The 12,375-nt window shown below is 39.8% G+C and overlaps 1 protein-coding gene and 1 non-coding gene across 2 annotated transcripts; both read right to left on the bottom strand.

Moving 5' to 3' along the window:
• Positions 1-2,898: 2,898 nt before the first annotated feature.
• Positions 2,899-3,005, bottom strand: LOC122641202. The gene has a single exon (XR_006329850.1). It is a non-coding gene; the product is annotated as a small nucleolar RNA R71 (small nucleolar RNA).
• A 7,697-nt stretch (positions 3,006-10,702) lies between these two features.
• On the bottom strand, positions 10,703-11,470 carry LOC122638740. Its single transcript, XM_043831591.1, has one exon. The coding sequence runs from the start codon at positions 11,468-11,470 to the stop codon at positions 10,703-10,705; it is 768 nt and encodes a 255-aa protein (XP_043687526.1).
• Positions 11,471-12,375: the final 905 nt, after the last annotated feature.

The following is a 12,375-nucleotide window of genomic DNA, read 5'->3' as shown; positions in this document are numbered from 1 at the left end:
GACAGAACATGCACCCCGCGAGGACCAGGGAGGGGTTTTATCTTCTCCAGACTAATGAGTGCTTTAAACCTCGACAAAGGACTTCCTCAGCCAAAATAAAAAGAATAGAGGATAGAGGATCACCTCCCCAAAATAGCCAAATAAACCACTGATGAGCACTTTTATGTGTGAAATCTTAGGGCATAAAGCATACATTTTATCACATTGGACAGAGTTACTTTGGTGCTTTCTTGTGCTTTTCAGGTTTTGGGCTATTTTGGACTATCAGGAGCTGCATGTCCCAATTTACACATAAAGTTATCATTTTTCTTTCCATATCTATAAAGAGGACTAAATGTGGAGCAAGATGGACGTGACAGAACGCAAGTACGCATTCGATTAGGCCACCATGCAGTCGATTATTTTTTTTAGGCCAAGAAAGGATAATGGGTCAAAAAGGAACTGTAGTCCAAGCCCATAGTCATTCTACCACTGCCCAAGGACATTTTTGACATTATAGAAGATATTTCTAAGCAATGGTGGAGATCTACTACAAGTATAGGACCGTTATGGCATTTTTCATTCTTGAAGAGAGAGAAGGACTGCTACCCACATGGAGGGACCCACACGATCACTAGATTCCATTATTTTTTAAGGCCCACTACTATCCACGCTTTTTATTGGGCTACACCCAGTGCTCCACGATTTTGCTTGAGGACATGATGGGCATTGTGTTATTTGATTGAGTGAAAATCCTAGTCGTCATCATCATTTTCTCTCTCCTCCAATTTTCCAAGGGCACTTTTGGAATTCTACTTTTGATAGATTTCTTTTGAAAAATATTCTCTCATCCATAGAATGTTGAAAAGTCAAAGATGCTTTGATCTCATTGCTTAGAAAAGATATCTACAAAGAAAAGGAAGCACAAGTTAGAATTAAAAATTTACTTTTCTAGAAATAGAAAGTTTATGTAACTAGGATTCTTCTCTCTCCCTCTTTGTATTTTTTTCTTTTTTCTTAGGAGTCAAGGCATTGTAAAGGAGGAAGGAGAAGGGAATATTCCCTTCTCTTTGGACCACTCTCCCTTACACTCTCTCTCCTCCACGTTTTTTAGAGGGAGGGCTCTCCCTCTCCTCTCTTCTTCTCCCCTTCCTCCTATAAATACCCCCCTACTTCTCTTATAAAGATTGTTCGTTCACTTAGTGAAATTTCATCTCTTCTTCTCCTTCTAATTTGTGATTTTTGGCTTTCTAAGTTCTAGTTTACTTTTATGATTTTTATTTCATGCTTATAATGCTTTTGATTCATGCTTTCAATTCATGTCTTCAATTTGGTTGTAATAATTTAATTCTAGTTTAGGTTTAAAGCTTTCTAGTCTAAATTCCTATGTTGATGACAAGACTTGGAGATATAGAAAAGGAAGCCATGGTAAGTTTATTCAAGTGTTCATGCAAGGCTTAATTAATTCATGCAAGCAAGTTCAATCCGGTTCAAGCACATCCAGGTTTTTATTCTCTAAACCCTTAATCTCTTTCTCCCTCTCCTCTATCTCATTCTCTCTCTCTTCTTCTTCTTCTCCCTCTATTTCTTTTATTTTTTATGTGGTTGTGAAGTGTGGCTGCAATTTATCCCTTCGAATCCGCGTTAGTATTGATAGGTTAGATGCTTGTGTGTTAGGCCGCCAATTCAATTCGCTAGATGCTTGTGAGTTAGGATGCGTTAATTTTCATTAGTTTAATTAGTTTAATTTAACACTTTAATTTGGTTCACTTTGTATTACTTTTAAGTTAGTTAAATAGAGTGGCGTATATCTCCTTGAGTTCGACCCTTAGCTACGATTGATCCGTACGCTTGCGGTAATTTTTAAACTCAAACAAGTTTTTGGCGCCGTTGCCGGGGAGATTATTGTCCACTTTATTTTTCTGATTTTTAAGTAGTTCGAAGTACTTAATTTACTCTCTTTCTCTTCCTCTTTTTTGAAAAAAAAAAGTTTTTGAAAACCTCTTCTTGTTTCTCTTCTGTTTCAAATAGTGTGCGCCTAATCTAAAGTCCTTCATATGCTCCAACCCTCCATCTTTTGGTGTCCATCATAGGATTAAGTTACCTATGACGCTACATCTTGACTTGGTTGGGTGGATTGGCATGTGACTTATCTTTGGAGGTGACCACTCTTGATAACAGGAAAGCGACAGAGTGAGTGATTTTGGAGACAAAAATGTATAGTAGTCATCCACCCTACATTAGAATCCACTTGGAGTCGCACGTAGGTGGCTAAAGAAGACTATACGGGTTCCCTTGCTGTCAACCTATATGGCATCCTTACAGCTTTGGAACCATTGTTTCGATTCTTGAGGGATAGATGCACTATCTACCTTGGACTCCCTCTTGTTTTTGGTGATTTTTTCTAAGTCTTTTATTTTGTTCTTTAAATTTCCTAAAGGAGACCTCATATCTATTTAGGTGGCTTCGGTGTGGACTCATGATTCAAGTAACTGTCTTATTAGAATACCACCTTCTCCACTACCTTTGACCCTACCTTTGACCATGGGTGACCAACAACCCAAGACTCTTAAGGATAGGTTCTACCCTACTAGGGCTGCACAGCCTTCTTACATCAACTTACCACCTGTTACAAGAAACAATTATAAACTCAAGACCAACTTCATTAGCATGCTACCCCACTTTTATAGGATGGCCAATGAAGATGCATATCTCTTCCTTAGGGAATTTGAGGAGGTCTGTGTTCTAATTAAGGTCCAGAATTTGACTGATGATGCAGTTAGGCTTAGGTTTATACCTTTTGCCCTGAAAGACCAGGCCAAGAAGTGGCTCTATGGACTGCTTACTAATTCCATTTCCACATGGGATCAATTTACCATTGTCTTCTTGAGAAAATTTTTCCCTCTTTACAAGGCCAATAAACTCAAGAGTGACATACTCCAGTTCAAGCAGAAACCACATGAGTCCTTTTCTAAAGTCATGGAAAGATTTAAGGGCCTCCTCTTAGAATTCCCTCACCATGGTTTTGACTTATGGCAGCTATGTCAAATTATTTATGAGGGTATTGACTTTCAGACCAAGCAACTTATAGAATCTATGTGTCCTACAGACTTTACTTCTTTTTCTGAAAAAAATGATGCATGGGCATTCTTAACCGACTTGGCTAAAAAGACTAGGGAGTGAGAATCTTCCCAAGAGGCTGAACGGACCACAAAGGGGTATCTTATTGAGGGTATGACAGTGAAAGAGGCCAAACTTGACAGCCTTATAAAAAGGTTGGAGTCCATAGTTCTTAAAGAGTCTATACCGGTTAACCAGGTCAACTGTGTGTCAATATGCAGTTGGTGCCAAACCCCTGGACATCTTTTGGAGGAATGCCCCAACAAATTTGTGGGCAATTCCAACACTGTGAATTTAAGTGCTTTCTACCAAAATAACCCATATAGCAATACTTACAATCCAGGATGGAGAAATTACCCCAATTTCTCCTGGAATCAAGGGAACCAAGCAGGCCCATCCAACTTTAACCATCAAGGTCAGCTTGGTGTCCAAAGGCCCAACTTTGTATCACAAAACCAAGAGATGTCTCCTAACCCCTTTCCCTCTTGTCCTCATCTAGGACCTTCTATGAATTCTGCTAGGCCTCCTCTGCTTGCACCTTATCAGCAACCCCCAGGGTTTACCAATACAAGAGAAGCACCAAGAATAAGTGAGATTGAGAAAAGAATGGTCCTTATGGAGAAGCAACTCACCCAGCTTATCACAATCTTGTATGAGAGGGAAACAGGGAAGTTACCTAGCCAACCTGAGCCAAATCCTAGGCATCAGGTTCATATTCAGCAAAGTACCCAAGCTCCTCCACTCAATCTGATACAAGGCCAACAGCTTCAAGGGCCCTCCAGCCAGGTTAATGTTGTATATGCTTTAAGGAGTGGCCGTGAGTATCAATAGACTAGTATACCTCAGTCTTTACCATCTCATACTCCTGTTGACTCTTCCCCTTCTGAAGAGGCCGTTGTAGTGCCTACTGTTCCAGGTTCGTCTGATGAACCTGAAGAAATTTCAGATGATTTGGTTGAGGAAACCAAAGATGATTCTGTTGAGGAAGTTAAAAAAACCAATCCTGAAAGAATTTATATCCCACCTGTCCCTTTCCCAAATAGGTTGGTTAGCAAGAAGTCTCCTTCTATGGAGAAGATATTGGATGTGTTCAAACAGGTTCAGGTGAATATCCCCTTGCTGGATGTCATTGCCCAGATCCCTGCTTATGCTAAAGTCCTCAAAGACTTATGCACCCAAAAGCGGACCACCAATGTGCCCAAAAAGGCATTCTTGGCTGCTAACATCAGTTCTCTTATCGCACAGCAGGTAGTAGCCAAGCATAAGGACCCTAGAAGCCCCACCATCTCTTGCACTATAGGCAATACCACCATTGATCATGCCTTACTGAACCTTGGTGCAAGTGTGAACTTGTTACCCTTTCATGTCTACCAACAGTTGGGATTGGGAGAACTGAAACCAACCAGAATTACCCTTCAACTTGTAGATAGGTCAGTTAAAATTCCCAAGGGGATGGTTGAGGATGTCCTGCTAAAAGTTGGGGAATTTATCTTCCCTGTGGATTTTATTATCCTGGATACCCAACCTACTGCAAATTTTAAGGACCAAATCCCAATTATTTTGGGTAGACCTTTCCTTGCTACTAGTAATGCTTTGATCAATTGCAGAAATGGTCTCATAAAACTGTCTTTTGGCAATACTTTTATCGATTTTAATGTGTTTAGGTTGGGCAAGCAGCCTGATATGGATGAAGAGGTACATATGCTTTAAGGATTTTATGATGATGTTGATACTTTCTTTGAGATTGACTTTGATTCAGGATTTTAGGAATGTATGTAGGAATTGGAAGGTGTTGATGATACCCCCTTATCTGAGGTCTGGAGCATCCAACCACCTTTGGAGGCCCTTGGACCCCTATCCACCTCCATTCCTAAACCCTTTATTATTGAGGCCCCCACATTAGAGTTAAAAGTGTTGCTCTCCAACCTCAAGTATGCCTTCCTAGGGGAAGATGACACTCTTCCTGTAATTATTGCTTCTGATTTGACTTCTGTTCAGAAAGAAGAGTTGATCAAGCTTCTACAGGAACATAAGGAAGCTATAGGTTGGACCATGTCAGACCTCAAAGGTATTAGTCCCTCCATTATTCAACATCATATTCATCTGATGGAGAGTTCTAAACCTTCTAGGGAACCCCAAAGGAGGGCTAATCCTGTGATGAAAGAGGCAATCAAGAAAGAGATCCTAAAGTGCTTGGATCATGAAATAATGTATCCTATTTCTGATAGCCAATGGGTAAGTCCTATGCAGGTTGTGCCAAAGAAAGGAGGAGTCACTGTAGTTGAGAATGCTAATAATGAATTGATTCCAACCCGTATCCAAATGGGATGGAGAGTGTGCATTGACTATAGGAAACTGAATGCGGCAACATGGAAGGATCACTTCTCCTTGCCTTTTATTGATCAGATATTAGAGAGACTAGCTGGTCATGAATACTATTGTTTTCTTGATGGATATCCAGGTTACAGCCAAATCCCAATTGCTTTGGAGGACCAACATAAGACCACATTCACATGCCCTTATGGAACCTTTGCTTACCGACGTATGCCTTTTGGGATTTGCAATGCCTCTGCTACATTCCAAAGGTGCATGATGAGTATCTTTTCTAATATGGTAGAGCACTTCTTAGAGGTTTTTATGGATGATTTTTCTATTCATGGCTCTATCTTTTCTAATTGCTTGCATCACCTTTCCTTGGTTCTCCAAAGATGCATAGAAAAGAACTTGGTCTTGAATTGGGAGAAGTGCCACTTCATGGTGAAGCAAGGCATTGTTCTTGGCCACATTGTGTCCAAAGATGGGATAAAGGTTGATAGATCTAAGGTGGACCTCATTGTTAATTTACTACCACCCAAGAGTGTGAAGAACATTAGATCTTTTTTGGGCCATGCAGGTTTTTATAGAAGATTCATCAAGGATTTTAGCCATATAGCTAGACCTCTCACTTCCCTTTTGGCAAAGGACTGCCCATTTGATTTTTCTCCTGAGTGTCATAAGAGTTTTGAGCAATTGAAAAGAGCATTGACCTCAGCCCCCATTATTCAAGCTCCAAATTGGACAGTACCATTTGAGCTTATGTGTGATGCCTCTGATTTTGCTATAGGGGTTGTTCTTGGGCAAAGAATCAACAAATTGCCCCATGTGATTTATTATGCAAGTAGGACTCTTGATGATGCACAGCTTAATTATACCACCACTGAAAAATAATTTTTAGCTGTTGTGTTTGCTTTAGAGAAATTTAGGCCTTGATTGGATCACATGTGATTGTTTGTACTGACCATGCAACTATCAAATATCTTGTGCAGAAAAAAGATGCTAAGGCTCTCCTCATTAGGTGGGTCCTTTTATTGCAGGAATTTGATCTTAAAATTAGGGATAAGAAAGGGTGTGAAAATTTGGTTGCATACCATCTATCCCGACTGCCTAATTCTTTGATTGTTGATTCTTCAGTCAACGAAAACTTCCCTGATGAGTATCTGATGGAAGTATTTAGTGAACCTTAGTTTGCTAACATTGTCAATTATCTGGTTACGGGTGTGACACCTTCACATTGGTCCACCCAAGATAAGTATCGTTTCTTTTCACAGGTCAAATATTTCTTTTGGGATGATCCTTATCTTTTTAAGACTTGTCCAATCCTGATCATGAGCAACAATCTGTCTTATCTTTTTACCATGATCAGGCTTGTGGAGGCCACTTTGGGCCCAATAAGACAGCGACCAAGGTTTTATAGTGTGGATTTTATTGGCCTACTCTTTTTCGAGATGCTTTTACTTATTGCAAGGCGTGTCCTTCATGCCAATCTTTAGGGCGTCTCACCAGGAGGAATATGATGTCCTTCAACCCAATTCTGGTGGTTGAGGTGTTTGATGTATGGGGCATAGATTTCATGGGGCCTTTCCCTAATTCTTTTGGTAACCTGTACATATTACTTGATGTGGACTATATGTCCAAATGGATTGAGGCTATTGCTTGTAAGACTAATGACCACTAGGTGGTTGTGAAATTTCTGAAGGAGAACATTTTCTCCCATTTTGGTACTCCCCGTGCTATCATTAGTGATCGGGGAAAACACTTTTACAATCGTCCTTTTGAGGTCCTCATGAGAAAGTATGGTGTCATCCATAAGTTGGCTACACCCTACCATCCCCAGACTAGTGGCCAGGTTGAGGTTTCAAATCGGTAGATAAAGCAAATTCTTGAGAAAACCATCAACCCGAACCGCAAGGATTGGTCTAACCGGTTGGTAGATGTTTTGTGGGCCCATAGGATCGCCTTTAAGACCGATCTTGGTCAATCTCTGTACCGTCTATTGTATAGAAAAGCATGCCACTTACCTGTTAAGATTGAGCACAAAGCCTTTTGGGCTATTAAAAAACTCAACTTTGTTATACCTTTTGTAGGTGCTCATAGGAAACTCCAACTATCTGAGTTGGATGAATTGAGGAATGATGCATATGAGAATGCAAGGATTTACAAAGCAAAAACCAAAGCTTTTCATGACAGGAATATTTTGAGAAAAACTTTTGAGGTAGGTCAAAAAGTTTTATTGTACAATTCTCATTTACACATCTTTTCAGGTAAGCTGCGTTCTAGATGGGATGGCCCCTATATTATTCAAAAAGTTTATCCTCATGGGGCTTTTGAGGTTGCCAATCCTAGTACAGGTGTTACTTTCAAGGTAAATGGCCAAAGATTGAAGCCATACATTGAGATGTCCACTCCACTGGTAGAAGAGGTCATGGATCTCCATGAGCCTCTTTACCTTAGAGAATGACCTCCTAGTATGTTTGCCCTCCCTTGTCCTTACTCTTTCTTTTCTGCATGCATTGAGGACATTGCATAAATTAAGTATGGGGGGTGTGTGCTTAATTGGTGAATTTTGTAAATTTTGATTGTGGCGAAAGTTTTGGTTTTGTACATACGTCTCTTTGATTGCGAAGCGAGAGAAAGAGAGAATTAGATGCCCTAGCATGCGAAAAAATAAAAAAAAATCCCTTTTCAAGGACGGTAATTGGTTTGTATCCGGTGATGGAGATTGAGTTTGAAAATATGAGTGCTACTTCATTTGATGGTTAGATTCCTCTATGTGTTTTATGGACCCTTTGATCTTTTGGCTAGTAGTTGAGACCAATTTGTTTGTGGCAAGGCATGAAAGTGAATGAAAGAAAAAGAAAAAAAAAGTAGAATTCCTTGGGACTAGACAGGGCACTGTGCCTCATGAAGCAGGGTGACTTGATCGAAATTCCTTGGAAGGAAACTCAAAAAAAAATCTTGCATCAATGTCTCAAAGTCTTATTAGATATATGCAAAAAGCGAAGCTACCAAGTACTTGGGTATCTGATGTATGCTCCACCATGTCATTCAGGGAACAGTAGTGGAGTAGAAATAGAGTTTACTATTGAGAAAGAAAAGCTTTTGCCTTAATGCCTGAAAAGAAAGTATGGTCAAAAATACTCAAAGCCTAAGTTTTTGGTTCCATCGATGCTATGAGTGGTTTACTTGAAGGTGAGTAGTGTTCAGAAGATATGAGGAGATCCCTTAATCTTGATATATGCTAGTTGCTTGAATTGATGTGAGGTGATAAAATTGAAACGTGGGGGAATCTTTGGCTCCTTGATCTTTAGTTGAGTATTTCTTTGAGATTGTATGCACTATCTTACTTATGCCATGAGAAAAATTTACATCATTCTTTTTGATTTATTGAATTTTGGGTGTATATTCACTGCAAACATCCACGAGACACAACTCGTCCACTAGGGATAACCTAGGGGTTTAAAGGCTTGTTGCACATACTAAGTGCAACCGTGATTCCTTACGAAAGTGAATTAGGATTTTTGCATTTTAGGTTAATTTTTCTTTTTCTTTACTTGAGGACAAGTAACGTTCAAGTGTGGGAGAATCTGATGAGCACATTTATGTGTGAAATCTTAGGGCATAAAGCATACATTTTACCACATTGGACAGAGTTACTTTGGTGCTTTCTTGTGCTTTTCAGGTTTTGGGCTATTCTAGACTATCGGGAGCTGCATGTCCCAATTTACACGTAAAGTTATCATTTTTCTTTCCATGATTGTAAAGAGAACTAAATATGGAGCAAGATGGACGTGACGGAATGCAAGTATACATTCGTTTAGGCCACCATGCAGTCGATTATTCTTTTCAGACCAATAAAGGATAATGGGTCAGAAAGGAGCTGTAGTGCAAGCCCATAGTCATTCTACCACTTCCCAAGGACATTTTTGATATTATAGAAGATATTTCTAAGCAATGGTGAAGATCTACTACAAGTACAGGACCGTTACGGTAATTTTTCATTCTTGAAGAGAGAGAAGGACTGCTACTCGCATGGAGGGACCACACTGCCACTACATTCCATTATTTTTGAAGGCCCACTACTGTCTACGATTTTTATTGGGCTGCACCCAGTGCTCCACGATTTTGCTTGAGGACATGATGGGCATTGTGTTATTTGATTGAGTGGAAATCCTAGTCATCATCAACACTTTCTCTCTCCTCCAACTTTCCAAGGGCACTTTTGAAATTCTACTTCGGATAGATTTCTTTTGAAAAATATTCTCTCATTCATGGAAGGTTGAAAAGTCAAAGATGCTTTGATCTCATTGCTTGGAAAAGATATCTACAAAGAAAAGGAAGCACAAGTTAGAATTCGAGATTTACTTTTCTAGAAATAGAAGGTTTATGTAACTAGGATTCTTCTCTCTCCCTCTTTCTATTTTTTTCTTTTTTCTTAGGAGTCAAGGCATTGTAAAGGAGGAAAGAGAAGGGAATATTCCCTTCTCTATGGACCACTCTCCCTTACACTTTCTCTCCTCCACATTTTTTAGAGGGAGGGCTCTCCCTCTCCTCTCTTCTTCTCCCCTTCCCCCTATAAATACCCCCTACTTCTCTTGTAAAGATTGTTCGTTCACTTAGTGAAATTTCTTCTCTTCTTGTCCTTCTAATTTGTGATTTTTGGCTTTCTAAGTTCTAGTTTGCTTTTATGATTTTTATTTCATGGTCGTAATGCTTTTGATTCATGCTTTCAATTCATGTCTTCAATTTGGTTGTAATAATTTAATTCTAGTTTAGGTTTAAAGCTTTCTAGTCTAAGTTCCTATGTTAATGACAAGACTTGAAGATTTAGAAGAGGAAGCCATGGTAAGTTTATTCAAGTGTTCATGCAAGGCTTAATTAATTCATGCAAGCAAGTTCATTCCGGTTCAAGCACATCCAGGTTTTTATTCTCTAAACCCTTAATCTCATTCTCCCTCTCCTCTATCTCTTTCTCTCTCTCTTCTTCTTCTTCTCCCTCTATTTCTTTTATTTTTTTATGTGGTTGTGAAGTGTGACTGCAATTTATCCCTTCGAATCCGAGTTAGTATTGATAGGTTAGATGCTTGTGTGTTAGGCCGCCAATTCAATTCGCTAGATGCTTGTGAGTTAGGATGCGTTAATTTTCATTAGTTTAATTAGTTTAATTTAACACTTTAATTTGGTTCACTTTGCATTACTTTTAAGTTAGTTAAATAGAGTGGCGTATATCTACTTGAGTTTGACCCGTAGCTACGATTGACCCGTATGCTTGCGGTAATTTTTAAACTCAAATAACCACCATTAAGGTCCACTGAGTTTTAGAAGAGGCCAAGATCTGATTTACCCAGGCAATACATTTGTTAGAGAAACCAAACTGCTTGAGCACTACAAAGAGAAAAGGCCAGGATAAGGTATCATAAGCTTTTTGAATGTCCAGTTTAAGACCCAAGCCACTGCCACGAACTGAAGAATGCATAATATTGGCAAGTTCCGATGCAAGGCTGATATTAGAGGTGATGATTTTTCCTTTCTGAAAGGCACCCTGTTCATCGAAGATTAATCGAGGGAGAAGAAGCGAGATGTGCAAAGCAATAATTTTGGAAATGGTCTTCACAAAGAAATTTCCCATGCAAATAGGATGGAATTTGTCAAGGGACAAAGCAGCATCAATCTTGGGAATATGCGTTATAAAACTATTATTAACGCCATATGGAAGATGACCATAGATAAAGAAACTTCTGACTGCGTCACAAAAATTAGCTTCAATAATGGACCTGCATTGGGTAAAGAATTCACCAGGGAAACCATCCAGACTTGGAGAATTAAGAGGGTCTAAGTCCCAAACAGCAGATTTTATTTCACCAATGGACGGAATCGCCTCCAAGCCAAGGAGATCCACCTCGTCAACCTCCTTTGGAATACAAGATAGATGATGGGAATGCAATGAGAGAGGCACTGATTTGTGGAATGACTCATAAAAACTAGCCACATGAGTAGCAATCATTCGTTGATCAGAAGAGATAGAACCTTCGCCAAGCTTTAAGGACTTGATCATGTTTTTTGCTCGTCTCACCTTGGTGTACGAAGCCTACAGTCATTTGCCTCGGTTCCCCCAAAATTTGATAACTCAAACTGGTAAATATTGGCGTATATAGACTCTCTCTCAAAGAGTAACTCTATATACGGTTTAGTCATTGATTGTAATTAGGATTTCTTTCCTATTCTATCCGTTATCACATGTGCAAGATTCTAGGATTTGTTTCCTATTGTAATCGTGATCACATGTGAAGGATCTGATCCTATCCTCTAGGGTGTCTATAACCTTTCTCTTGTATAAAACTACATTGTGATTGTTAATGAAATACATATAGAATTCTAAGTCACAATATGGTATCATCTGCCGCTACTCCAACGAGTTAGCGATCCTAGTTTCTGCTCGTCTCACTTTCTTCTTCTTGAATAGGTGACGGCCATTGTTGCGTCAAAAAATCGTCGATCGGTCCTGCGAGTGCCGTCACCTGCAAGTAGACCAAGGGGTCAATAGAGAGAATTGGTGTGGTTCTGGCCTAGGGCTCTCCGATGCCAAAGTTAGATCTCCTGAGCAAATAGATGAATAGTAATTATTCAATATGAGTTTTAGATGTCCCCCAATGGGGTTGTGTACCTTGCCTTTTATAATAGTGTATGGCGGTGTGGAGAGTCCCAGTTTGATGGCGATTATGCCGTTGAGTGGATAGAGGCCCTGGGTAATGGGGCTCTATCCTGATTGGCCATCTCCCCGCGGGAGGGAGTGTCCTGGTGGTATCAAGATCCTTGGTGGAAAGATACTCGCGTGTGGTGATAACGTCATTAGTGCTTGAATTCGTCTGGGTGACGTGACTTTTAAGCGGTGGCCTAGAGTCCTGGTGGTGACATGAGTCTGTAGTGACACGATTGGGTCATAAACGAGTAGCCCTGGTG

This window comes from Telopea speciosissima, chromosome 9 (assembly GCF_018873765.1).
Source record: "Telopea speciosissima isolate NSW1024214 ecotype Mountain lineage chromosome 9, Tspe_v1, whole genome shotgun sequence".
NCBI classification, from domain to species: domain Eukaryota; kingdom Viridiplantae; phylum Streptophyta; class Magnoliopsida; order Proteales; family Proteaceae; genus Telopea; species Telopea speciosissima.
Note: the sequence above shows the minus strand (reverse complement) of the source record. Positions and strands in the feature narration are given on the sequence as shown.